The sequence below is a fragment of the Limanda limanda genome, chromosome 4 (assembly GCF_963576545.1).
Source record: "Limanda limanda chromosome 4, fLimLim1.1, whole genome shotgun sequence".
Classification (NCBI taxonomy): Eukaryota; Metazoa; Chordata; class Actinopteri; order Pleuronectiformes; family Pleuronectidae; genus Limanda; species Limanda limanda.
The window spans coordinates 5605337-5630511 of NC_083639.1; the positions used below are offsets into that span (position 1 = coordinate 5605337).

The 25175-nt window shown below is 40.8% G+C and overlaps 4 protein-coding genes across 5 annotated transcripts; 1 reads left to right on the forward strand and 3 right to left on the reverse strand.

Moving 5' to 3' along the window:
• Positions 1-819: 819 nt before the first annotated feature.
• zmynd10 (zinc finger, MYND-type containing 10) lies at positions 820-5609 on the reverse strand. Its single transcript, XM_061070529.1, has 12 exons — positions 5524-5609; positions 5095-5203; positions 4314-4430; positions 4170-4223; positions 3882-4028; positions 3698-3786; positions 2889-2983; positions 2624-2796; positions 2172-2297; positions 1969-2090; positions 1752-1877; positions 820-1026 (listed from the first exon to the last, which is right to left on the reverse strand). Exons 1-12 carry the CDS (start codon positions 5607-5609, stop codon positions 927-929), a joined length of 1344 nt encoding a protein of 447 aa, XP_060926512.1. The 3' UTR covers positions 820-926.
• A 1192-nt stretch (positions 5610-6801) lies between these two features.
• On the reverse strand, positions 6802-11739 carry nprl2 (NPR2 like, GATOR1 complex subunit). Of its 2 annotated transcripts, XM_061069954.1 has the most exons (11): positions 11235-11739; positions 10635-10726; positions 10340-10508; positions 10134-10242; positions 8908-9044; positions 8649-8746; positions 8267-8303; positions 7635-7728; positions 7436-7553; positions 7186-7328; positions 6802-7092 (listed from the first exon to the last, which is right to left on the reverse strand). In XM_061069954.1, the coding sequence occupies exons 1-11, from the start codon at positions 11304-11306 to the stop codon at positions 7025-7027; spliced, it is 1137 nt and encodes a 378-aa protein (XP_060925937.1). In that variant the 5' UTR covers positions 11307-11739; the 3' UTR covers positions 6802-7024. The 2 variants fall into 2 exon arrangements, with proteins under 2 accessions (XP_060925937.1, XP_060925938.1); XM_061069955.1 differs by lacking the exon at positions 11235-11739 and having other exon boundaries at positions 10637-10697.
• Positions 11740-12969: 1230 nt separating this feature from the next.
• Positions 12970-18546, forward strand: hemk1 (HemK methyltransferase family member 1). Its single transcript, XM_061069790.1, has 11 exons — positions 12970-13239; positions 13525-13698; positions 13779-13870; positions 14632-14725; positions 14842-14979; positions 15392-15456; positions 15563-15612; positions 15697-15802; positions 17004-17099; positions 17395-17505; positions 17736-18546. The coding sequence occupies exons 1-11, from the start codon at positions 13177-13179 to the stop codon at positions 17806-17808; spliced, it is 1062 nt and encodes a 353-aa protein (XP_060925773.1). The 5' UTR covers positions 12970-13176; the 3' UTR covers positions 17809-18546.
• cish (cytokine inducible SH2-containing protein) lies at positions 18453-20745 on the reverse strand. The gene is made up of 3 exons (XM_061069791.1): positions 20273-20745; positions 19604-19767; positions 18453-19428 (listed from the first exon to the last, which is right to left on the reverse strand). Exons 1-3 carry the CDS (start codon positions 20290-20292, stop codon positions 18932-18934), a joined length of 681 nt encoding a protein of 226 aa, XP_060925774.1. The 5' UTR covers positions 20293-20745; the 3' UTR covers positions 18453-18931.
• Positions 20746-25175: the final 4430 nt, after the last annotated feature.

Sequence of the window (25175 nt, forward strand, 5' to 3'; positions counted from 1 at the left end):
TTTTCTTTGATTTAAAGGGATAGTTCACCAAAAAAATGAAAATTCACTCATCATCAAATCCCCACTATGCCGATGGAGGGTGGGTGAAGTGTTTGAGGACCACAAGACACTTTTTGAGTTTCAGGGGTAAACAGAGTTGCAGCCAGATCCAGTATAATTGGATATAGCGGTGACCACTTCTTTAAACGTATAAAAACGTTAAAAAAACTGAAAAAGCCTCCTACTCCTGTGGTGTCATCCAAGTGTCCGTGAGCCCCAACATTCAAATTCGACTCAAAACTTTGACATTTACACCGTGTTTTTAGCCTAAACGCTGTTACCCTCCTCTGGAATCGCGTTCACGCTCAGATCAGGTGATAATATTCATATTTTCTTTTCTTTCTTTAACATTGTGAGAAATAATGCAGAGATATTTATGTAGATTCCAAGCACGTGAAGAGTATCTATGAACAGGTGCAATTTGGTGTGGCTCTGAATGATGATCTGGATTTTGTGAATCAAAACAAATATTTTATGAACGCGAGGGGTAATCTTTATTCAGTGACTGCACATTAACAAATATTCTTTCAACTTTATCACATAATTTTGCCTGTGTTTTATGTGAGCAGTTTGCAGAAAACCTCTGTGTACATGGTATATGTATCTATATGCAGATTACCAGTCAGCCTTGGCGTAGGGATTCGCTCTCTGAGTTCCCTTCTAGTTTATGATATAGGAACAAACATTACAGGGTTCAAAACCAAAAGGAAAAGCTAAACTCTGTAACAAGGGATGAACTTTCCAAGTATTAAAAGAAAGAAGTTTCCTTATTTATAATCTATAAGAATGTAAAAATAAAAATGTCCACATGCAGATCTGTTTTCCACACAGAGTAACATCTTGCGCTTTCCGTCTGTCTGTACATTAACGAGCAACGTTTTTTTCTTTCAGTCATTGATGTGCAGATCCATCTGGATCTTCTTTGTGGCGTCGACCATGAGCTGACACGCTTTCTTGTGTTTCGGCCAATGCTTCACCTGACATTCTCTGCAAAGCACAAACAGAACAAAGAGATAAAAAAGATTTAATCAAAGATTTATTTAAGAAATGGAGAAGTAGAGATAATATGTCTGATAAGCATGGATCAGATCATGTTTTTATCAGCATTTGTATGGCTGTAATTAACTAAGCAGCATTACAGAAAAACTACTGATGGATTGTCACGGAACTTGGAGAAAGGATGTGGTACAAGTCAGAGAATAAACCATAAAAGTTTGCTGTGGATCCAGATCAGGGGGCGGATCCAGGATTTAAATTTTTTCACTTTCTTTAATGTTGCAAGGTTTTCAAGTTTTCACCAATTTACCAGGGAGTACTAGATTGATCTAGATAAAATCAGGCATATTAAGGAAACTGATATCTATAATTTTGTTCAATTTCACGAGTCCTGATGGAATTTAAGAGTTGGGCCTTGTATGAGGTACAAGCTCCTCTGAGACTTACAGTGTGATGTCTGATGCAATCACAAATCTCCTACATACAATAATGGAAGTAAACCTAGCATTGTCCTCCATCGCTCCTGAGACATTTTTAAACAAGATGGGACATGGAGCCTCACTGTCTGTATCTCAAAGTGTTAGCATCGGAGACTAATTTCAGCAGCTTGTACTGTACATATGATTCCTTAAGTCATGAGCACCAAACAGTTTAACTCTTAACTACAATGGTCCGGTCCAGTCTAACCGCTGGACTCCCATCGATACAGGACGTACCTGTTACAGTACCATTCCCCCTGACAGCGAGAGCATCTCTTTGCTGCCTCTTTCCCACAGCCGCCACACTTTGGCTTCTCAGGGAGTAAACTCTCCATCACATCCAAGTTGTACGTCTGAGCCAACCTGGTTAAAAAAAATACACACAACTATTATCTCAATCCCAATGTAATATGAATGGAGTCTGGTGAGTTGGAACTTGTGTTTTCAGTATTACCTCTCTGCATGTAGTCTCAGGTCATTTTCAGATGGGTTGAATGTTTCTTTCACTTGATACTTTGCTGTTGCCTTCCACTTCCCAGAGTTGTCACTCACAATGTGGTCCCAAATTTCGGGGATCTACACAAACAGAAACATTGAAAGTAAATTCACTGGGACCCAGTTTGACATAAGGATATATGTGTGTGTCTGAGAGTGTACCTGCTCCAAAACAAGCTCTCTTTTCGGAGGGCCTGGATCTGTGACTGCGAGCTGAGCAAGGAAACGTTGCAGCTCCACCAAGTTTGGCAGCTGATCAACCAGCACCTCTGTCAAGAAACCTCGGAGCTGTGGCACAAGAATGATAAACAAACCATATAGTGACAAGAGGGACAATAAAAACCTCATAAGAATGATCTGCTATGAGTGAGGACGACTCCATCGTAAGAAGAAATGTGATCAGAGGAGGAGGCACAAGGCCGTCGGGTTATATAAGTTATGTGACAGGAAGAGGATGAGAAACATATAATAGGAGGAAACATCTTGGTCAAAACAACCTTTGGAAACTAAATCTGTGAGGAGATCAGATACGATGTTGCAGGAAAGTGATCTGGCACAAACACATTTCCTCAGGTTCTGTGTACAGCTAATATCCAGTAGGAAAGAAACGTAACCTTCAGCATCTGATTCTTGTTGAATCTGTTGAAGTCGTATTTTCTTTGGCAATCTTCCTTTAGCAGCAGATTGTGAAGCGCAATCCAGACCTGGCCGTCAAGTTTTGTCATCTTTAAATGGTCATCCACAGGAATCTTCTGCCACTTGCTGTTTAAGTACTTCTCCACCTCACCTAGAGCGGCAGGCAGAGGCAAAAACACCCACACAGTTTTAGTAGATGTAAAAACAGAAAGACTTATCTGACATGTAAGAGGTGCAGTGTACCTTCTCTGCAGCGACTCCAAGGGCAGCAGTCGATCAGCTGAACCAGCACACAAGGCAGGTTATGGGTGCACAGCATGCGATTGATGACACTGATACTGTAAAAAGAAAAGAAAAAGGATCGGTCAGTTAATCAAGTAGCAGACTGACAGATTCGTGGTAACTGATTACTCATTCTCATTTCAAGCAAAAGTGTTGAATATTCTCTGGTTTCAGATTCTCAGATATGAAAATATGCTTTCTTTTTCATTAATTGTTAATTAAATGCCTTTGAGTTTTACACTGTTTGTCCAACAAAACAAGAAATGTAACATCTAAAGGAAAATTGGGACAGGGTCCACATTTTTTTGGAGACATTTTCCTCCATTTTTAACAGTGGATGTTGAATAAATTAATAATTAAAACTAGACAAGCTCCACCAAGGCCCAATAGTCCCTTTGAATCCAACCAAGCTGTACCAAATTGAATAGATATTAGTCCTCAAAATATGGCAGATTTTTTTTTCTCATTAAGATCCATGAGTGAATCTCTTGGAAATTCGTGATAATGATAATAATTCTTAAGAAAGTGGGATCTGCAAATTTCAAGTGTTCTTTCTTGGCCCGTGTCTGTTCCTTCTACTGTTCAGAAGTTTTTGAGTCAAGCTGCTGACAAACAAACAAACCAACTGAGAGGGAAACTTAACCTCCTTGATCGAGGTAATGACTGTTAGATCTCAGGATCTATCAAATAAGTCGATGTTAAGGGATCAATACACATCTGATCCCTAAACTTTTTATCCCTTAACCTTATTGACTCCGACTTGATCGTACCTGTTGGTGTGATCGGTGACGTAGCGCAGCACAGAAACAGCCTTCAGCGAGATCTCAAACTCCAGTGCAACGCTTTGAATCTGCAACTCCTTCAGCAGGAAAAAAAGAAAGCTCATTCTCACCAATTTAAGCGGGAAAAGGACTTGTCTAAAGTTTGTTGAAGGTAAAGAGAACCATCCTTTACCTCTATGCAGGACACATCTGTTTTATCTTTCAGGTTAATTTGAGCTGTGGTTTTCTCCCTGATTGCCTTGCTGGCCAGCAGGGTGAGTTTACGGTGACAATAATCCACCAAATCAAGAACAGCGTCATCAGCCGCCTCACATGAATCCTGCACAGAACACACAAGCCTTTTAAGTCACAAGTAACATGTTTACAGAGAGAATGAGTCTTCACTCCCTTGCTGGGATAATTTAGAAAATTTGCCACAGATTCATATCACTCACGAGTATGCGTGAGTCTACATACTGACCTTGTGGAACATGATCGTTTCCAGAAGGTTAATGATTGTAGCTTCATGGTGGATCTGACAAGGCGCCATGAAAGAACAGATTGAATCAGTTGTGAGAGCTGCGAGCTGATCCTAATTCTACAGCTTGAATAATTTGACACTCACCACCATGTAAAGATGAAATGTGCTCTTAGGATTGAAGTCCTGCAGCTGACATAAGATAGGGAACACCTTCTGCTTCCACACTTCCACCAGGATCATCTCATGGATCAGGAGAGGGATCTACAGAGAGGGAGGAACAGCTCTGTAAGACTTAGAACCTTCATCACTGTATGAAATGTTTTATTATAGTGTGTTAGAGCTGTTCTCAAAAAGGATAGTGCACTGAAAAATGAAGATCCACTCATTATCTACTATGCCAATTAAGGGATGGGGTGAAGTGTTCTGTCCACAAAACACCTTTTCAGTTTCAGGGGTTAAAGAGGTGGTTATTTAGAAGAAGGGGGGTCATCTTGGCTGCAACACTGTTTCCCCCTGAGACTCCAAAAGTGTTTTGTGGACTCAAACACCCTCCCCTCCATTGGTACAGTTTTGAGTAGATATGAGTGAATTTTCATTTTTTGGTGAACTATCTCTTTAATGCAAACAACATTAAAAAAATCATGTGAAAACAGTGGTGCAGTGGTTGGCACTGTCACCACACAGTGTCTTGTTTTGCATCCCAGTAGGGCTGGGGGGGTTCTGTGTGGACTTTGCATGTTCCCCTTGTGTCGCTGTGGGTTTTCTCCAGGTACCCTTTGCTTCCTCCCACAGTCTCAAGACCACAGCCTCCCTCAAGACATGTAGATTGGGGGTTAGGCTAACTGGAGACTCTACACGTTAGTTAAGATTCGGTCAAGTGCCCCTGCAACCCTGAGAAGAATAAGTAAGACATAGAGGCAGATACCTTCCCATAGGACACCAGCAGCTCCTTGATGAACTCATCCTGCATGGCAGAGGCGTTCAGGATCGCTTGCATGTTGAGTTTCTCGATGTACTCATGCTGTCTGAACCACCTGTCGACACACAGAGTTAAGCACAATTAAATCATTTGAGATCCTTAAAATAAGTAAAAATGCAACAAAAAAAAGACTCAGCAGCTTTTATAGTGGAGGGTTTACTGTCTTTTCTATGTTTTAAATCACTGTAAACTGAATAACTGCTGGTTGGACCCAACATGATATGCACAGAAATGTAATGTACCCTTTCACTGTTTCCTGACACGTTTTTCATTGGGCTGAATATCTGTTATCTGCTCTCCTTACCTTACCACACACAGCTAGTTAACAGTGGGTAACTGACCTAGTAAAGTAATATTAATATTATGTTGAGTTACCTTGCAGAGCCCACGGCCTTGATGGAGAAAGTTTCCAGACTCTGAACGAACCCCTCCGCTTCGGCAGGAACAATCACAGACTCCATGCCGTTAAGAGAAACTACTGGAAACTGAAATTAAAAGTTAACAAACACTCAGGTTCATTTCACCGTCACTTCCGTCGAGTTGTGTATGTGTAACAGCAGGTGTCTTTGATGTCACACTGTTTAAAGGAAGCTGCCTTTGAGGCCACACTGTTAAACTGGTGTTAGCGTCTCCTGCGGTTGTCATGGTGACGGTAAACCAAGCGCACAGTGAGCGGACATTCTCTTTTCCGCCAGAGGGGGGCGGTGCAACTTCAAGTAAAACAGCTCAGCCTGAGAATCAAGTATCGAGGAATTACTCATATCTAGGGAGTTTGTAGGATCAGAGTTGCATCAACCAAGTATTTAGCATAACACTTGCATATAATGCATTTACTATATTATTTATTAGACGTCCTCAGTTAGTTTACTCTGCTGACATTGTCTGATCTTTGCACCCTTGTTACCTTAACTTTTGTTTGCTTATATTTTATTGAAGAACTTTATTTTGCAGTTCTTTGAATAATATTTTATCATATAGTTGCTGATCTTATATATTTGTATATTGTCCTTTATATGTATGTGTATCAGATACAATTTGATTTGAGGATACATATAACCCTTCGATAATTTCTTTGTGAATGTACAATGACAAAAAAGTTCTTGAATTTTGAATAATATACAAGGTATATGTTATTTATTCATTAGATAATTTAATGTATTGTAGTTCAAAGAAGCATAGTATAAATAATTCCAGTACCTCAAAGTTGTACTTAAATGCAATACTTTAGTAAATTGACTCCCCTCCACCACTGCTTTGAATTGAGTAAAAGTGGTAATAGAATAATGTTAAATAGAATCAACTGTATATGGTTCTGTTTGATCTTGTTCTATGTATGTTTTCCTTATATGGACATTGCCTCAGTGTCTTCTTCCTACTAGTCATCACAGACTACCTCCACAGTGTTGAGATCACAGCTCAGATCAGATCATCTGTTACAGGACTCTATGTTCCTCCTGTCTCAGAAGATAGCTCATTTTTATTTACTTTGGCGGAACGTCCGGGATCACGTCGTGCTGTAAATGTTGGACCAATCAGAGACCACTCCCTGATGCCACAGTGTGATAGATGAGGATCTATACATGTAAAAATATTTGCACAGAGCCATAAATAACCAGAAAAACTGGGCTTAATACTCAGTGATACAAAAAAAAACAATGTAAAATTTTCTTTTATTAGTCACATATTATTTTTTCTATATTAATAAATACCACCTTTGACCTAGATGTTCAATTTACAAAATAACACTTCACTTTTCTCAGATATTCCAGGAAAACTTCATCTCAATGAAGGCATCTGTGGTTGAGGCACCTCTGTATCTTTAAGTCCGACGGCTGAATGCAGCACCGAGGAGTTTTTGTTTTCAGTTCATTTCACTTCACTTCCAGCACACCACAATGTTGGGGTCATTTTCCAAACGTTCGTCCAGCTCCTGGTAACTGATCCCTGTAAAAACCACGACACCAGTCGAGTTATTAGACTGTGAGCAAACTTTAGAGAAGGGGTTTCTTATCAATCAGAGAGAGATTCAAAACCTGCCTGTTTTGCAACAGATCTCATCATAACTATGACAACCGGTGAAGAGTCGAGGCGGCCGGCTCCTCTCGTCCCGGATCACCTTCACCGGATATTTCTGCAGCCGACGAATCAGAGACTTCATCAGTCCGAACTGAATCAGCCTCCTGCAAGTCAACGTGACATGACACACCTGTAGATAAATGTCACTCTGACCTCATCTTTCATGAGTTGTAAAGTATTTTCCGGAACTGTTAAGCTGAGCGACTCTGACCTCTCATCCACCCTTTGAAGCTGCTGCGAGTAGCGAGAACACAGGTCTCGAACTGTGGTGCCTGGACTCAGACCACAGTACAGCTGGAACACGTCTCTCAGACTGGCTCGCTTTTGACCTGAATGATGTAAAAAAAATGTGATGAACATTGCAGAATAAAAGAAGAACACACTTAATTTCAGCAATCAGTCTTATTTACCCTGCTTGGTCACGTAGTTGAGGCACTCCTCCTGAATGGACTTGTCGTCTATGAGGCTCTGAACTTTGGGGGTGGTGCAGTACACATTAGAGTACTGGTGGGAATAAAGAGGCACAAGTTTCAGTCACCAAACAAAACAGACATCAGTTACAGGAAAGAGCCACATCTAAAAATATGACATTTTGAGAACACAAATGAAATGTGTTGTGATAAAAAGTCTTCCGGATGTATCGATAAATAGTTACTTTTCCTGATCCCACGCCAAATGTAGGCATTCGGTAGTGAATATAACAGTTACAAAGAAAAGCAGCAAACAGGAACACATGAAGGGAACTTGGGGTTAGAACGGAAATGGTAAAAAAATGAAAAGAAAAGGAGAAGTAGCTGAAAGAGAAGCAAGAAAACACTAAAAACAGGAATAAAGAAAATGAGGTAGAAAATGTGGAGGGAGTCCTAATATGTGGAGAAAGAATTCTAAGTAGTTCAAGTTATTAATATGCATTATTTTTAAATATATGAAAACAGACTGTTAGCTGTTACAAGTCAACAGATTTAACAACTAAGACTTTTGTTTTTTTCGGTTGCAGTGGAATTAATCCAGTGTGTGTCACTGTGTGAGTTTGGTTTTGTACCTGATATATCGACACCAGAGTCACAACACCGTAATACCTGTGAAGGAACGGGAGACTTTGAGTATATTTCTTTACAAAAGTAAGTTTCATCACACTGAGATACAAAACACACCGGCTGTACTGGGACCTACCGAATCATCTGAAGCCAGATAATGTGATTTGAGTGATCATCTCTGAAATGATGACCCACATCAGCACTGGAGAACAACACAATGGCTCATTCTGATGTGTTCACGGGGATCAACCCACAATGACGTTCACAGTGCCCCCACTGATTTGCTGGATTACAGTACTTTACATTGAACATAATGAATGAGGGTGTTCTGACACACATTAAACGCCTCTGGTGTGTGTTGCCCTTTGTGCGCAGAGATATACTCACATGAGATTCTGCACTGCAATACGAACAAGATTCAGCTCCACATCTGCTTCAGCTGAAATCTTCTGGATGTGTCTGAATCCATCAATATAAGGCAGGATCTGCAGGTGGCATCACACAGGCCAACGTTACTGGTTTCTACTGAACCTCACCACCGGATCTATATTCATTACTTTGTACCTCTTCATTATTACAGCAATAAAGACAATATTGTACCTATTATTGTATCTATTTAAAAATGGCTAGATATCAGGCACACTACCTGTTGAGTGGTGAGATCCCACTGAGATTTGTTAAACTGCTCTTTACAGTTTGTGAAAACTGGGACATCGTACTCCTGGACAATCGGGGGGTCCTTCCGCAGCAGGATTAGTTTAAGGTGGATGGTATTTGACTTGTCTGAAACAAAGAGATTCGATTTTTGGAAATTATAATAACTTTCGTGGCCACCATTTTCCAATGATAAAGACTAAATAAAGCAGTGATGACATGACACTGGTATTATCATCCATCAAAGGTGATCTGATCACAAGTGGACAGCTCTACAAGTTTATCAATTCACACCTGGCATTAGAAAGTGCCCTCCACATCGGATTGCACTTTCCCGTTTTATATGCAAATGCACACTTAGGTCACTTCTGTTAGCAAAGAGCAACTAATGATGTATTAAGCCCATCTAATTATAGCAGACAGCTTTTTGTCAATGTGTGAGCATGAAAGAGAGAGCGAGAAAGAGAGAGAGAGAGAGAGAGAGAGAGAGAGAGAGAGAGAGAGAGAGAGAGAGAGAGAGAGAGAGAGAGAGAGAGAGAGAGAGAGAGAGAGAGAGAGAGAGAGAGAGAGTGGGGCGAGGAGAAGCTGAATGAATCAATACCATAGTCTTCAATGTTCAAATTCTTGCGGCAGTCACAAAAAATAAATGTACGAGGACAAATTGTAAAAGAAAATTCTGTAAATTATTAAACTGTGGTAGGTCGGATGACATCAGCTGAGTATATGATCCTTCAATGTTCTTATAGGACACTATAGTCGGGGAAGATAAATAACAGCATAGTGTGAAAACTGTGTTTATACATCTTATAAAACAAATAGTAAGATTCAATTTGAATGATAAACTATAAACTGCATGTTTTTGTCCACCAGGTGTTTTTACCAGTTCGAATGTGTTTGGCCTTCACACAGCTGTTTATGTTATGGTGCTGCTGTAGCTTTCTTTATTTGTCTCTTTATCTTTATATTGTCACTAAATGTCAGATCAGCCTTTGATGGAAACATTCAGTGCTGCTGCCACAATCTCTTGAAAATTAATAACTGAAGGAGATGTTTTCTACAAACACTGACTCAATAGGCTTCTACACTAAATCACAATATCAGGGCTGTTTTATATCGAAAGCACACGTAACGTGCATTTAATCACTCGAAGCATTCTGGTGGGTTCAGACTGTTGTTGCCACCAATAAAACTTGTGCACTGTAAAAACTGTGATAATACCGATGGGTAAGGTACAGGCTCCTGTGGCATTGAGTTCCTCCATCAAGGTCGACATGATAGGTAAAAGTTTCTGCTTGCTCTCCTCGTTGGAAATGAAGCTGCTCTCCAGCTGCAACACCAGAAGGCAGAAAGATGAACACTAACTTCTGAGAATAACAAGGATATTAAAGCAGACAAATGTGAAAGGTGTGAGACTGCATCGCTACCTCCAGAGTGGTGAGGTATCCAGACAGCTTCTTCACTATCGGCTCCAGGGCACACGTGTTGGTTTGGGCATCACACACAAGGCCCAGGTTAAACAGGAGGGCGTTCCTGCTGTACTTCTTGTGTTCGATGCACACAGGACATCCGATTAACTTCTTTCCCATGGCGGTGCTAAAATACATGTGACGGGCACAGAGGAAAGATTGACACAAAAACAACAAGCAACACACCTTCCACCTATAAACACAGTCAATGAATTGTGACAAGGAGACAGAGGAGGGGCGTTGCATTACTCACACTGTTATTAATTTGTTCTGCAGTTCTGGCTTAGTGATGATATAAACCTGAACTGTGTCAAAGAGCTCCCGTGAGATGTACTCCTCTGGAACCTGTCAGGTGAGAACACAGGAGCAATGCATCACAATATGCATCCATTAGGACCCACTGGAAGGATCGTCTACTGTACCCAGCTTGATACAACAACATGTTGACGGGTTAAATACATGTTTACCATTAATACCATTAACAATGCCACTAATAATTATTTTAAAATTGATTCATCTGATTTTGATTAATTGAATTGTTGTTTCAGTGTCAGAAAATTGTGAAAAATATCCATCCTAATTTCGCACAGCCCAAAGTAACACTCAAATCTATTTGACAAGTAACTTAAATCGAAGAATCAGTTATCAAAATACTGTCTAACTACTGTTCCACTAACTAATTAAGTTATGTACAGCTCTAATTCCTGAAGCATTAACAGACTGAGATGCAGTTCAGCAATCAGTCTTCACACTTTGTGACATTTGTGACATTTGTCATGATGACTATTGTCAACAAATACTCGACTGTGTCGTCCAGACCTTGAACTGACTTAAAAAATATTGACACACTTACCTGATATGTGATCTTCGGTCCCAGAGTGGGATGGAACTCACTGAAGAATATACATTCTATTCTGGAGCTCATGCCTGTCGCAGACCTGTCCGCCCCTCACTGGTAGATGATGCTGTCCCCTGTCTGTCTGTCTGTCTGTCTGTCTGTCTGTCCCCTGTCTGTCTCCCCTGTCTGTCTCCCCTTTCTGTCTCCTCTGTCTGTCTCCTCTGTCTGTCTCCTCTGTCTGTCCTCTTTCTGTCTCCTCTGTCTGTCTCCTCTGTCTGTCTCCTCTGCCTGTCTCCCCTGTCTTCTCTGTTTCCTTCTGTTGTTATTTAGCAGTCATAGCTAGCTGCTAGCTGTTTGCTTCCGGAGCTGCTGATCTCCAGGGACACACTTGCACAGCTTCCAGAGTGTGAACAGTGCGCGGACACGTGTGTTGTCAGTCGGTCACTTAGTGAAGAGCTGAAGACCTGATATCAACCAGTTTGAGAGACTTTTTAAATTCGGTCTTTGAACGCGACACACAGCAAACAACAGAAGCACTGGTGCGTTCAGGGAGCCCCGGAAATCAACCGCGCAGACAACGGAAGCCGTGAAAGACATATCACCGAATCACTTTCCATTGAAAAGACTTAAACCGCTTTGGTGTGGTGCCTCAGCAGTGAAAAAAATACTTGTTATATACAACCCCTTTTTATTTTAAGTCTATGGTTTGACAATTGGCTGTTCACAGGATTTGCGTGAACTAAACTATCTTTTATTACAAATACACGCTGTCACTTAAAGTAGCCTAAAAATAAAAGGTTCCCTCAATGAAGCCAATGCAGAAAAACAGCACCTTTGTGACTATTATTATATCATCAAATTATTACAACTCTATGTAAGATTACTATTCATGCACATCACACAGCCAGAGCCCAAAGTGACACCTGCACATGAACACTGCAAACCTATAACTGATTGTTCATAGTTTGAATGATCAAAACTAAATTAAAACATTAAATTAAATTGTTTTTCATTACAAATGATCTAAATAATTAAAGTTGCTTTTTGTCAATGGATTTATTTATCTCATTATACTGTTGGGGTAATCTAAAAAGTCTGTATGTAATCTAAATGACACAAATATTCAATAAGCTGGTCATGTGGTTTTTCAATCAAAAGCCTTTATTTGTGTGATGTGCTGACTAGACAGACAGATAGATAGATGAATAGATAGATAGATAGATAGATAGATAGATAGATAGATAGATAGATAGATAGATAGATAGATAGATAGATAGATAGATAGATAGATAGATAGATAGATAGATAGAAAGATAGATAGATAGATAGATAGATAGATAGATAGATAGATAGATAGATAGATAGATAGATAGATAGATAGATAGATAGATAGATAGATAGATAGATAGATAGATAGATAGATAGATAGATAGATAGATAGATAGATACTTTAATGATCCTGAGGGAAATTTTGGATTTTTGTTGTTTTTTATGATTTCTAACATTATAAGTGGAAAAACAACTTTTAGAATATCAGACGTATAATTGTTGTTGAAGAACAAAAACAAAACCTCACATTTGTACTTGTTGTATCTCACATGTGTACATGTTGTACTTATGTGGCCTACTTGTCATTTCACCACTTATTGCTACTGTCCGTGAAGGCACCATCAGAGTCAGCTCTGCGCATGTGGAGAACTCGTTTCTGGTCTCGTGACGTTTGCTTGCAGCGCGTGCAGGAAACACCAACAACAGTGTCACTCAGTGTGTGTTGCTCGACTACACGACATGTTGTGTAGCTGACCCACAGGGACACATTAGTGACACAGGCAGTGCAGACCAAGGACAAACTGCTCAAACACAGTGTGCGAGGACAACAGAGGTCACACAAACTGACCTTTACTGTTCAAACCATGGCAGCACCGGTGTGGGGAGTGGGGGGGTGCTGAGATGAGCCATGTTGAGGAGGTCACTTGGTGCAGGCTGCAGGCTGTTTGGCTGCAGGAGCATTGGACCAAAGGTAACTCACTGACTACATTCACCTACTTTTCATTGTATCAAAGGGAGGGCTGCTGGCAGATGTGTTGTGCACAGTGGAGTCGGGCCCTGACACACTTAATCAGAGAATCGTATGAAATTAAGAACAAATAAACTCCAGTATCTCGGTTGCCACGGTGTAACAAGCGAATAATGACTGTCAGCACTCGGCTTTGTGCCAGTGCATCCTCCGCTGCAGCCAGACAGATGATCCACTGTGTGGCTGATTTGTGGTTATTCGGACACTCTTGAATCTAATGCTCTTCAGGGAATCTGGGGCTCCAGTGCTGTGCAAGCATGCAGTGCTCCTGTCCTACCTGCACACAGGATCACAGCCCTCCAGGCCATGGATTCATGGAGGAAGCACTTTGAGGAGAGAGGAGTGCCGGAGCCGGAAGAGTCCAGCCACTACATCATCGCACATTTGTTCGGGGCCAAAACTGTGAGTTGAACATTTGCTGGGGATCATTGCCGCATGCATTAACTGAATGTATTCTGATGTTCTCTCATTTCTTTGTGCAGATACAAAGTGTGGAGCAGAGGAAGCTAACAGAGTTCCTCAGCCGAGAGGAAACAGAGCAGATATGGAAGCTCTGCACCAGACGTCTCTCCCGGTATAAAGTTTACACAAATACACTATAAATAGAATATACTAAAGTGAAAGCTCGACCGATAAATCGATTGGCTGAAAATCCAACAAAGTGTTTCCTCAACATCTATTTGCCCATATGAAAACTTTTATTTTACATACAAGAAAAATGTGCATTTGTTTACAGTTCCCAACATTTTTTTTAATTATCTTAATCAACTTCTTTATATTTGGTTGTGTTTGTATTTCTTATTATTTTTAGTTCCCTATCGTAAAATTGATGGTGAGTCTATGAAATATTGATCCTTAATTACATTTCGATTTCAGATGACGACATCTTTAGAATCATTGCAAAAACATCAAGTTGTAAAAATCAGTATTAGAAATATTACCTCCTCCCTAATATTGATATCAGCATCAGCCCCCAAAAATCCATAGAATTCAGGCTCAATTTCAAACATCCACATATTCAAACCACCATTCCCTGTTCTATCAGGCGTATGTGAGGAAAACAAAGTAACACTGAAACCTGTAGATCATCAAATGTATGTAATGGAGAGTTTGAATATTCCCTCAAAATGCACCGAGACAAAAGTGCCAGTAGTCAAGGTGAATTGACTTTATCCACCCTCTTAGATTTTACATGAGAGGTATGTGTGTAACTTGAATTCCTCCCAGTTGTGTTGTTTTTTTTTGTGCTTCACAGTCAAGGTTGGTACCAGTAATTGACGCCTGTGATATCTATGCAACTGGTTTTGTTGTGATCTGAAATGTGTGTGTTTGTAGAATGCCTGTGCAGTATGTGATTGAGGAGTGGGACTTCAGAGATTTGACCCTGAAGATGAGGCCTCCTGTGTTCATACCCAGACCAGAAACAGAGGTAGGAGAGGAGCAAAGACACACACACACACACACACACAAAATGTACAAGTAAATCCTGAAGAATCCTGGGATCCTATGTGACCAGAGCCATGTTTTCTCTGTGTGTCGGTGCAGGAGTTGGTTGAACTTGTCCTCACTGATCTGGAGACGACGTGTGGGACTGAAGACGCTGCACACGCTCTGCACACGTGTGTGGAAGTGGGATGTGGCTCCGGAGCCATTTCTCTCAGCCTCCTGAGGAGTCTGCCTCAGGTGAGCGTTGTGTTAATCACACGAAGCAGAGTTTTCAGCAACTCTCCGCTTCTTTAATCTTATAAACTCAATACATTGACATTTAATTATGCTTTTAAATCCGATTTGGGATGAAATGTTTAGATGTTAGTTGAGTAATTTGGTAATTGGTCGTTTTAAAGAAGTTTTACATTAAAATAATTTTGTAGTAGAATACAGTATTTTATTTATCTATTTTATTAGCACAGTTCATGTTATCAGCTCTAACATGCTTCTATTCTCCTGTCATAATATGAACTACTACTTATTTTTCTCTCTCCACTGTCAACAGATCATATATTGTAAAAACTTGAATTAAAAAAATATAGATACAAGTAATCAATTGGTATTTTCTCCATCAGCTTTTAATTGCTACGTTTTTTTCCCCCACTAGCTTAAAGCCATCGCGGTGGATCAGAGCCAGCAGGCCGTGGATTTAACAAGGGAGAACGCTTTAAGGTTGTTCTACCTCATCACATCCATATGTGAATATCCTCACTGATTCACCTTTATTGTAGATAAAGGCTTTTAAAATACAGTAATGCATCAAGTCTTCTCTTCGCAGGTTGGGGCTTCAGGACAGATTACAGATCCATCATATAGATGTGATGAAAGGTGAGTGAAAGCAGCTTATTTAAATTAATAGATAACATATATGAATACAGTGCTAATAAACATTTAAAATTTGTGTTTTGTCAGATCCAGAAGCTGCGCTGAGTCTCTGCAGTCGTGCTTCAGCTCTGGTCAGTAATCCTCCGTACCTGTTCTCTGAGGATATGTCCAAGTTGGAACCGGAAATTCTCAGGTGATTGAAACACACTCGATTTACACAACCTCCCCACAGTAAGGAATCGCCCAAATAAATGGTTCTAACACTTGTAATAAACTATAGTACAGTTTAAAAGTTTGTTAACTTCCTGTCAGCGTTGTAAATAACAGTTATCACTGCCAGAAAGGAGATTTTGTTTCGACCGTGTCTGTTTTTTGGTTTGTTTGTTTATTACCTCGACCAACCAGATAATGTTTATTTGGTTTGCTGCATTGAACAAAAACAACTGGATGGATTAACCCTAAAGTACTAGAATGAAGGGTGCAGATTTTTTCACTTTGTATCATTTGGGCGTTTTATGACATTTCAGTCAATTTCTCAGAGAATAATTAATATCTTGTTTTAATTTTGATATGTATGACAATTATTTTCTTAATTTTGCAGTCAAACAAATGGCCAGTATATTTTCACACAATCCAGGGTGGTGTCCTCAGACGCATTATTTGTGCGACCAACAGTCCAAACCCCAAAGAGAATCAGTTTACTATCATAAAAGCAGTAAATCCTCACATTTCGATAAGCTGTAAATTCTTACCATTATTTCTTGCCTAAAATGATTTAATTATCTGAATAGCTGAAGCTCTACATCCAAGTACGTAGCGAATTAGAGTCCCATAATGAAACCACATTAACATTCACTAGATTAGGATTTTTAGGTCAATCTGCAGCAAATTGCAACCATTCATAAATATCAGTTCCCTAAACATGCCACATTTTTGTCATCAGGTTCTATAATATAATCTGTGAGAAATATATGAAAATGTTGTAAAACACCCTATCTCACAATGTAAAAGAAAGTGACAAAAATAATTGCTATTTTATTTACTATTTTACATACTGCTTTTAGAAAATGGAGTATTAGGGTCATATTGAAGGGAGAAACTGGCGATTTTAATAATTAATTTGTGATATTATGAGAATAAAGTCGTTGTTGAGAATAAAAAGAAAAAACTTTTATTTTGGGAAATTAACATAAAATAATTATTAATTATATATATAATATATAAATAATATAATGATTGTTATAAATGTATATTACTATGTATACACTAATTTATTATGTGTATATAAAACAGACATTTCTAAGATATTCTTAGAAACGTCTGTTTTTTTAAACATGTTGAGCAGTGTGGGTTCAGTATTAAAGTGACGTGTGGAAACTTTCTGCTGTTCCCAGGTTTGAGGACCCGTCTGCTTTGGATGGAGGGGAGGATGGCCTCAATGTGATCAAACAGATTTTAACTATGGCTCCAAAGATTTTGTCAGATCATGGGTAAGAAACTTCTCCACCTAAAGCAAGTACACACACACACACACACACACACTCACACGCACACCACCCCACCTGGATTTAATTCCTAACGGCAGCAGGGGCTTGTCACAAGAACAGCGTGTTCTGAAAAACATGTATCGTGTTGCCTCTTTAATGAGTTAAGCTTTTCAAAAGACTTCCAGTGAACACAGTTCCAGATATGTGCCCCTGCTCTCGTCTCAAGGTCGTTGCTGATGATTCTGTCCTGCATTTTAATCCGTTTTGTGGTGTGTTTTTTTCCCCTGGTGAATAACAGACGTGCTTACTTCGAGGTGGACCCCAGACACCCCCCGCTCATTCAGCAGTGGGTGGAGGCGAATGTGAAAGAGCTGCGTTATGTTGAGACACGACATGACATCACCGGCAGGTCTGTGCAGAAAAACCTCACAACCTGTTTATGTCACCAGGGCGTCATCTTATTATTCAGCATTTAACCTCCTGTGATTTCATGTTTACATTATGATCCATTAACTGTCTATGGAAGTAAAAGGCTGCAGTGATAACACCTCACAGATTTAAGCTTAGCACCTTGTTTTGTCTATTGCTCTCATTGAAAGTCCGAATTCAGCATCCATGACTCTTTTTTGTTTTTTTTAGACCTCGGTTCTGTATCCTCCAGAAAAGAGAACTCATACACGGACCACGAGCTGGATCTGGATTGAGAAACTGAGATCCTATTACACTGGCTTTATCCCAGGTCGCCACAGCCTCGGCTCCTCTACCCCCACGGAGCCGCCAAGCACGCACTTGCGCTGCTTTAATTACTCAAAAATGCACAATTTGCAAGGGCCGAATTCACTTTCATGTCCCTGTGTGCGTTTCTTAAAAATCTGGTAACATTCGCGAACACCTCCTGTGCCACAATAGAAATGTGTGCGAGCTGGCACAAAAGCAGGCTCAAAGCTGAAGGTAATTACCGAGGCTTTTCTTAGAACCCTCCCTCTCAGAATCTCACCCTCCTCCCAGGAAGCATTCAGCAGTTCCGTGAATCTGCTGATGAGCGGTCCTCCCCTTCGCTCGTCCATTCGCTGACTCAGATGCAGGCTGTACGCATTGTTGAGCAAAAACACACAATGTGGCCTTTACGTCCTCACACTGGCCTGCGTGTCTCACACACTTTAGAGCTCAAAGGCCACAAAAGTCTTTGTATTTCAAAGGTGATTGAAAATGAAAAATATTTCGTAACAAGTGTCACAAGAGCAGCCGTCGTGTGGCGGTTAATAACGTTGATGTTGACGGTGCCTCCCTTTGCCGTGGGAGCAACACTTTCATTTAAAGCAGCACAAGATGGAAAAAGAGGTAAAGGACTGCAAGTAAGAATCAAATTAGTTATTTTAATAGAAAAATGTACACATGTAAAAAGTAGAAAAAATGTTTTACTGAGAAAATAAAAATGGATTAAAATGTTGTTTCAATGGAATCAGTGTACTTCTTGGAAACAATATGTACATTCAAAACCGATGAGGGTAAAATAGATGTGGCCAATTTCCACATCCATTATAAAATAAGTGTAGATTACAGTACGGACTTCTCTCACAAGCTCTCACTTGTCTCTTACTGGGATTCTTCACCACGTGGCCCCTCGAAAAATTAAGTCAGAATGCAGACGTGTCAGTTATAACTGATATTGTACGTACTTTGTCAGTAAAGACGCGACCCTGTGTCCAGTTCCTTCAGGACTGGCCTTCAACTGCTGGAGCAGCGCTGTCACTCACAGGTACCAAGGACCTGTTTGACAGTTGTTTGTCTTTTCAGTCAGAGAAACGGCCATTGTGATGACCTTGAGGAACGCCTCATACCTTGAAGGGATAGTTCTGGATGTAACGCAGCAGAGGCCTGGGGAGTGGTAGCTGGTCCGGACAGTCCGAGTGTCTGTTAATGACGAGGCGTGTGAGGTGCTGTAAAGAGGGGAGGCCCTTGGGCTTGTACACGGCCCGCTTCAGTTTCAGTACCACAGAAGCCTCCTGAATTGTCTGCTGTGAGGGTTTCGAAGGAGCTTCCGCCTCCACCTTCCCGTTGTCTGCATTCCTCTCTGGTCCCATGTAGTGCTGCACCAGGCTGGGCACGCTGGAGAAGGACGACAGGCTGGGCCGAGCCGGAGAGCTGGAGTCCAGCAAGAACTTAGCACCGCTGTACTGGATCCGTATACTGGTGGGGCCGCGTGCCGTCCTGACCGAGAGGGTCAGCATGTACATGGGGTGGCTGCTGTCCCGCACCAGGAAGGCTCCTTCAGACGCCTCTTGTAGAGCAGCGTGGGCCTGTGCTGCAGTTATTGCTCCCCAGTACCAACCTACACACACACAAACACATTCCATCGATATTAGTCACCGGACATTCCACATGTTACTTCATGTTTATTCTACGGTAAACAATCCTCGATGAATTCCTTTATCTGAACAAGAGTCTTTCGAGGATCTTATCTGTTACGTTGGTGGCTGTAAAATGTGAAACTTTCCGAACCCTACCTGAATTTTCTAGATAGCAGAAGTTGCTGGCGATGGCCCGCAGGTCCTTTGCAGGGTCCCATAGCGAGGGGGTGCTCTGCAGGCAAGGGTTGGGAGCTACGGTTCCAGCCCGCATGCCCAGTGGGGAGTCAGGGGACAGAGCACTGGGCAGAAGAGCTCTAGGACTGGGAATGAGATGGAAGATAAAAGGTTTAAATGACATGAAAAAATATGATTTCGTTATCGTCCAGATAGTCCGGCATCCTATAAGTGTTTATAGGAAGAAGATGTTCAATCTGATGAATCCACACTTTAACTTGGAAAACCACAAAACGTGATTACCTATTGTTATATATGATAAATTACATTTTCTGTCATTTGTGACAAATTTTGTATTTTTTGTGTCTAGTATTACTGCAAGGACATTGTTAAAAAGACAAATGTATCTTTATTTAATAAAAAAGGGAACGAAACTACTTAGTATTTAAATTAGTGTAACAGCACTTTTACATTTTTACACCAGTCGCAATTTCAGCTCTGGACATTTCAAATACACCTTTAATCCAAACTCCATTATTATAGCTTGACAATAGAATTAGGAGAACACACGTTTTACTAATAGATGTCATTTCTGATGTGGTTTTAACACAAATAACAGAGGAGGACACAAACAAAGAAAAGTCCACTCACCCTGGCACACAAAGAATCATACTATCACTGGAATCCTCTGGTCTCTTCGACTTCCCCAGAAAACAAGTCAAAAACAAACAGACCGTCTCGTTTATCTACAGAAAACCAGGTCTGGAAAAATAAGATTTAACATGTGTTTAGAAAAAGAAAAAGAAAAAAAAAAGCAGGGACACGGAGATCTCAGCGTGTCCCAGGGTGTCCTCCGCTGTTTCTGTCCAAAACCTATACAGGAGAAACCGACAGGAGAGCACGGATCCAGAGGGGGGACTGGAGAGGAGACAGAAGAGCCGGGCGTTGGGTCCGAGCGGCGGAGGGTCGGAGTGTGCTGTCCCCGGAGCGGGAATCGAACGTGTGAAGGACAGAGAGTAAAGGCTTGGCTTTTCGAATTTACCGTTTCCTGGAAGACTATTCTGAGAACTGTTCGCAGCACCGCCGGCGCTGACGTCACGCCGGCCGCAGCGGTTCCCTCCCCCCCTCTCTCTCCCCCCCGCCGGGTTGTTGTTGTTGACAGTTAGCCGCTAAGCTAACACCTCCGCTCCTCGAGTCCCGGCGGCGAGACACAAACACCCGTCCTTCCTCACGGACACACCACCGGAGGACCCCCCCCCCCTGGTTCCCCCGGTCGTGTCCCACCGGGTCTCGCTCCGGTCCCCCCCCCCCCCTCCCGGTCCCCACCCGGCGGCGGCTCCTGCATTCGCTGAATCGAACTCTCATTCCCAGGAATCGCGAGGCGGCTTCTCCCTATCCGCTTTCCAGGAATCCCGGCGGCAGCGCGCTGACTCCGCCCCGCCGGGCCGCCCCGACACGGGCTCCATTCCGCGAACCCGCCCGCCCGCCTCCACATTAAAGATAATAGGAATGCGCACGGGGCTATTTCCAGTAATATAGATTCTCCCTCTGTCTGTCTGTATGTCCTGGGAATGGGGGGGGGGGGGGGGGGAGAGAAAAGGAAAACACACGGCGGAGCTTCTTTTCCTGGAGGTTCGTCTGAGTAACAACACTCCAGAAAACAAGTTGTTATCGAGACAATGAAGTCTGACAATTTAGTCTGTGTCGCTGTGTAGAGCAAAGAAATGTGTCTCGCTGTTCGTTCCACTTTAAATCATTAACTGTGTTTCTGTTCAACCGAGACAACAACAGGACACATTCACATTCTATACAGATTATATATATTCTGCTCTTACATTTAGCGTTTTGTAGTCTGGCTTTCCTGAAGAAAAATTGTACTTTCTTGATTCTTGTCGGGCTGGGTTTGAAGCCTCATGGTTGAATGCACTTATTGTAATCGCTTTGGATAAAAGTGTCGGCGAAAATGTAATGTAATGTATCAGGTTTCAACTCATGTAACAGTTTCATTTACTAACAATAATCCTTTCTACCCGGCAACTATCTATTCTATTCTATTCTATTCTATTCTGTCTAATAGGCACAGACAGTACGAACAAAACGTAATTCAGTATAAGACCAGTACTTCAAGTTTTACTTAATGAAAGTACAGAAGTATTTTCAGCTTAATGTGCTTAAAGCATCAATACTGAGCATACTCACTAGTTATATTATATTGTTGTAGTGTTGTCATAGATTATCTATCCATCTATTTCTTATGTTATGTTATCTGTGTGTGTTGCAATACTGATTTACATTAATATTTTGTTTACCTACTATAATAATGTATAGTTCCTTGCATATAATATTTTGTACCTATTCTTTGACTGAGTGTGCATTTCACCATCTTATCTTATCTTGTCTAACTACTTTTAAATGGTTTCTTGTGGTTTGCTTTTGAACAATTTCCAAATCTATTTTTCTTCCATTATTATTTGTTTTACTTGTAAGCGACCTGTAGCTGTGCTTTGAAAGGTGCTCTACAAATAACGTTTCTTATCTTATCTTCATGTGGGTTGGAAACTCAGGCCCTCCTGACACGGTATTCAGACTCATGACATCAATGTCCTGTGCAGCTGCTACATCACATCCTGCACTCTTGCATAGGTAGTCACATCATATTCATAAAGCGTGTACCCTTTTTATGTGGACCTAATACAACATTATATTTTTGGAGTTATTACCTCTGAGAGGAGGAATGCTTTCATGAAACAAAAGTGCAAGAGAACCAAAGACATCAGTCATGGTTTAATCTCTGGAGACTTTAATGGCCCGAGGCTGCGACTAGGCTGCAATCATTTTCATTAACGCATACTTTTCTTTATTGATCAATTATTTGCTCTACAGGAAGTCTGAGAACAGTAAAAACGTATTTCAGCTAATTGACCAATTGACAAAAAACTTAGCATTTCCACTCAGATTTCTCATCACCCCGTCCTCCTGCATGTAGGTATAAATATGTTGTATTGAAGATGTAACAGGCCACTGATGCATATTTGTTATTATAAAACTGAGGAACATCCTGATCAGGGTTTTAAGCTTTCAAAATAGTTCCTACATCAGTCTCCTGAGCCATCTCACACACACTCTCTCACACGTGTAGTCCACTGAAAACAATGCAACACATGAAACTATGCTGAATCTTAATCATAACCATATCCACCCAAGCCTTCTGATCCCCAATGCATCAATGCTGAAGTCCTGCAATGAACTCGATTTTATCTTTCCCCAGGACTGCTGTCGAGCAAATGTTCTTCAATAACTAGGACAACCACAGTTATTTTTATGACTATTTATTGTTCTATTTTACGACTTATGCTCCATCCTTTTCCAGGAATTCTGAGAAACACAGCAATCATCTGTTAAACCGGGACCTACAGAGATGTGGATACAATCACACCTCTCGTATTTGAATTCCTGATACAACACTGTTTGTGTGTGTGTAAAATTGGAGTGCAGTTTTTGTGAAGATCAGCAGAGACTCTGGGGATATTAAAGATTATCCATCTGGATGAAGCAGTTTGGTAACTGGAGAGTGCTTTTCGAGGAAGGCAGAGGGTTTACCAAGAATTTGAGGATGAAAAAGAACACAGTGTATGAACCTACACAGCTCCACTTTCACTTGAGCTCTTTCCAGTTTTTTCCCCCATCCTTTATCTGGGCTTTATTTATTATTTTTGAGTGGTTACTTCTCAGAAGATCAAGGCTCTCTTGTAACAATGCTAAAGTACAATAAATTGGCTGAGGTCGCAACTAATGATTATTTTCACAACATAACAAACAATATTATTAAATGATGAAAATAACAGATCATTTGATAATTTATCAAATATTCAGTCTATAAAAAGTCAGAAAAAAGCAAAACTGCAAATTTTTCATTAGATACTGTGGTATATTCAGCTATATAGATCCCTGTAACCTGGGTATGAACCAGGATCACATGTTTAACCATGCAGCCCTCATCTTTAGCTTCTCAGTAATTCCTCATTATATTTTTAGTTAGTTCTCGCCTCTAGGGAATGATCTCTGACCTGTTAATGGATAAGCACAGAACATGGGTCTTTGTCTTTCTTTACGAGGCATGTTTTTATGGATACACTATTTCATTCACATTATATGCTTAGACACATGCAGTTGTGTCCGGCTGAAACACGAGATTTGGGGTGTTGTTTTGCCTTGGGTCACAACCTCTCTATATCATTTGTGCTCAACTCCTGCAAAGGCGGGCTTCCACTATTGGCGTGTGGATGTCTCCGGATCTCGAGAGTCCGTCCTGACCTGTAAGACTTTTGTGTAATAAACTTTAAACTATACAAGCAAGTTTTGGGTCCGCGGAGAATTCTTCCTTCAACATCAACTTCACCATCATCGACACCTCTCGGCTGCCCGAAATAGACGATAATACTCACTTGAACATTTACTGAATCACCAAAAAAGTTTCATTTGGACTTGAGGAACTACTACTGTTAAATGAATTGATCTATTGAATGAAGAAGCTATTTATAAGCTTTGAAATTCTCTATCCAGAAACATTAGCCCTGATGAAGCTTCAATGGTGTTAAAACTTTCCTTTTCATATTAAAGGTGGGGTAAGCGATATTAAATTAATTTACGTTTCGTCCACTTCCGCTGATATCTCCTCACGGCCCTCTACCTTTATGAAGCTCTGTGTGCACTGAAATAATTATGTTTTAATGCGCAGCCCTGGCTTTGTATTTGGGGAACCAAATGCGTTTTCAGACATGTCATGTGGAGGAACTCTGGGGAATTAGGTCTGGACTCTCTATCCAGTTTGCCTTTCACATGTACATGCACCAGGCAGTGGGAGGTTCTCTGCACAGACACGTTCACAACAGCAACAAATCCTCTGCAGGAGGGCAGCAGACAGAGGTGGAATGCAACATATTTATACAGCTCCAGAGATTTTAGTTTACAGCACATCCACACCGGCAGCATCTCTTTATCACCAAAAATCCACAGTTATATGTGTGGGAAAGGGATTTTTCACCGGGAGATATTTTTTTAGGGCCTGAGCACGGAACAGTGGGAGGTCCTATTGAAATTGTAAGGATTTTTTTTTTTTTTTTTTTCCAGGCAAATTAATTGGCTGTTTCAGGCATTTAACATGTTCAAATCGTTACCAAAGTTAGCAGAAAACTTGAAAGTGGTGAAAATTTACGTATTCTGGAGTCATTTTAAATGGGAGTGGTAAAATGGCTGAACAGCAACCCTGGAACGCAGCCTCTGAGTTCACATTGACCGATCTTCACAAAAATCGATACACAGGTGTATCATGACCAGACAAACAAAAAAGTCTCATGGAGCATTTTAAAAAATACAACAGGAAGCCCGCCATTTTTCATTTAGTGGCCATTTTTTAAATGTTTTACTTTGACAAACTGGTCACAGGGCTTTCATCAGATCAACTTCAAATTTAATTTTTTTCAAATTGAGATGAGTGTCATCCAAACCAGATAGAGATAAAAACTACTTTTTTCGTTACACGGTGTGACTGTGG

What these genes read in the sequence shown, in the direction of transcription:
- zmynd10 (XM_061070529.1), bottom strand. Translation starts at nt 5,609, where the DNA reads ATGGAGTCTGTGATTGTTCCTGCCGAAGCGGAGGGGTTCGTTCAGAGT. An exon ending in AAGGCCGTGGGCTCTGCAAG is followed by an intron (nt 5,204 to 5,523) that starts GTAACTCAACAT and finishes GTGTGTCGACAG; the next exon opens with GTGGTTCAGACAGCATGAGT. An exon ending in CTGAGACTACATGCAGAGAG is followed by an intron (nt 1,878 to 1,968) that starts GTAATACTGAAA and finishes TTTTTTAACCAG; the next exon opens with GTTGGCTCAGACGTACAACT.
- nprl2 (XM_061069954.1), bottom strand. Translation starts at nt 11,306, where the DNA reads ATGAGCTCCAGAATAGAATGTATATTCTTCAGTGAGTTCCATCCCACT. An exon ending in AGCCTGTACCTTACCCATCG is followed by an intron (nt 9,045 to 10,133) that starts GTATTATCACAG and finishes TCTTTGTTTCAG; the next exon opens with ACAAGTCAAATACCATCCAC. An exon ending in CTCTGGTGTCGATATATCAG is followed by an intron (nt 7,729 to 8,266) that starts GTACAAAACCAA and finishes TATTCCCACCAG; the next exon opens with TACTCTAATGTGTACTGCAC.
- hemk1 (XM_061069790.1), top strand. Translation starts at nt 13,177, where the DNA reads ATGTTGAGGAGGTCACTTGGTGCAGGCTGCAGGCTGTTTGGCTGCAGG. An exon ending in ACAAGGGAGAACGCTTTAAG is followed by an intron (nt 15,457 to 15,562) that starts GTTGTTCTACCT and finishes TTCTCTTCGCAG; the next exon opens with GTTGGGGCTTCAGGACAGAT. An exon ending in AAGATTTTGTCAGATCATGG is followed by an intron (nt 17,100 to 17,394) that starts GTAAGAAACTTC and finishes GGTGAATAACAG; the next exon opens with ACGTGCTTACTTCGAGGTGG.
- cish (XM_061069791.1), bottom strand. Translation starts at nt 20,292, where the DNA reads ATGATTCTTTGTGTGCCAGG. An exon ending in ATGATTCTTTGTGTGCCAGG is followed by an intron (nt 19,768 to 20,272) that starts GTGAGTGGACTT and finishes TCTCATTCCCAG; the next exon opens with TCCTAGAGCTCTTCTGCCCA. An exon ending in CTGCTATCTAGAAAATTCAG is followed by an intron (nt 19,429 to 19,603) that starts GTAGGGTTCGGA and finishes GTGTGTGTGTAG; the next exon opens with GTTGGTACTGGGGAGCAATA.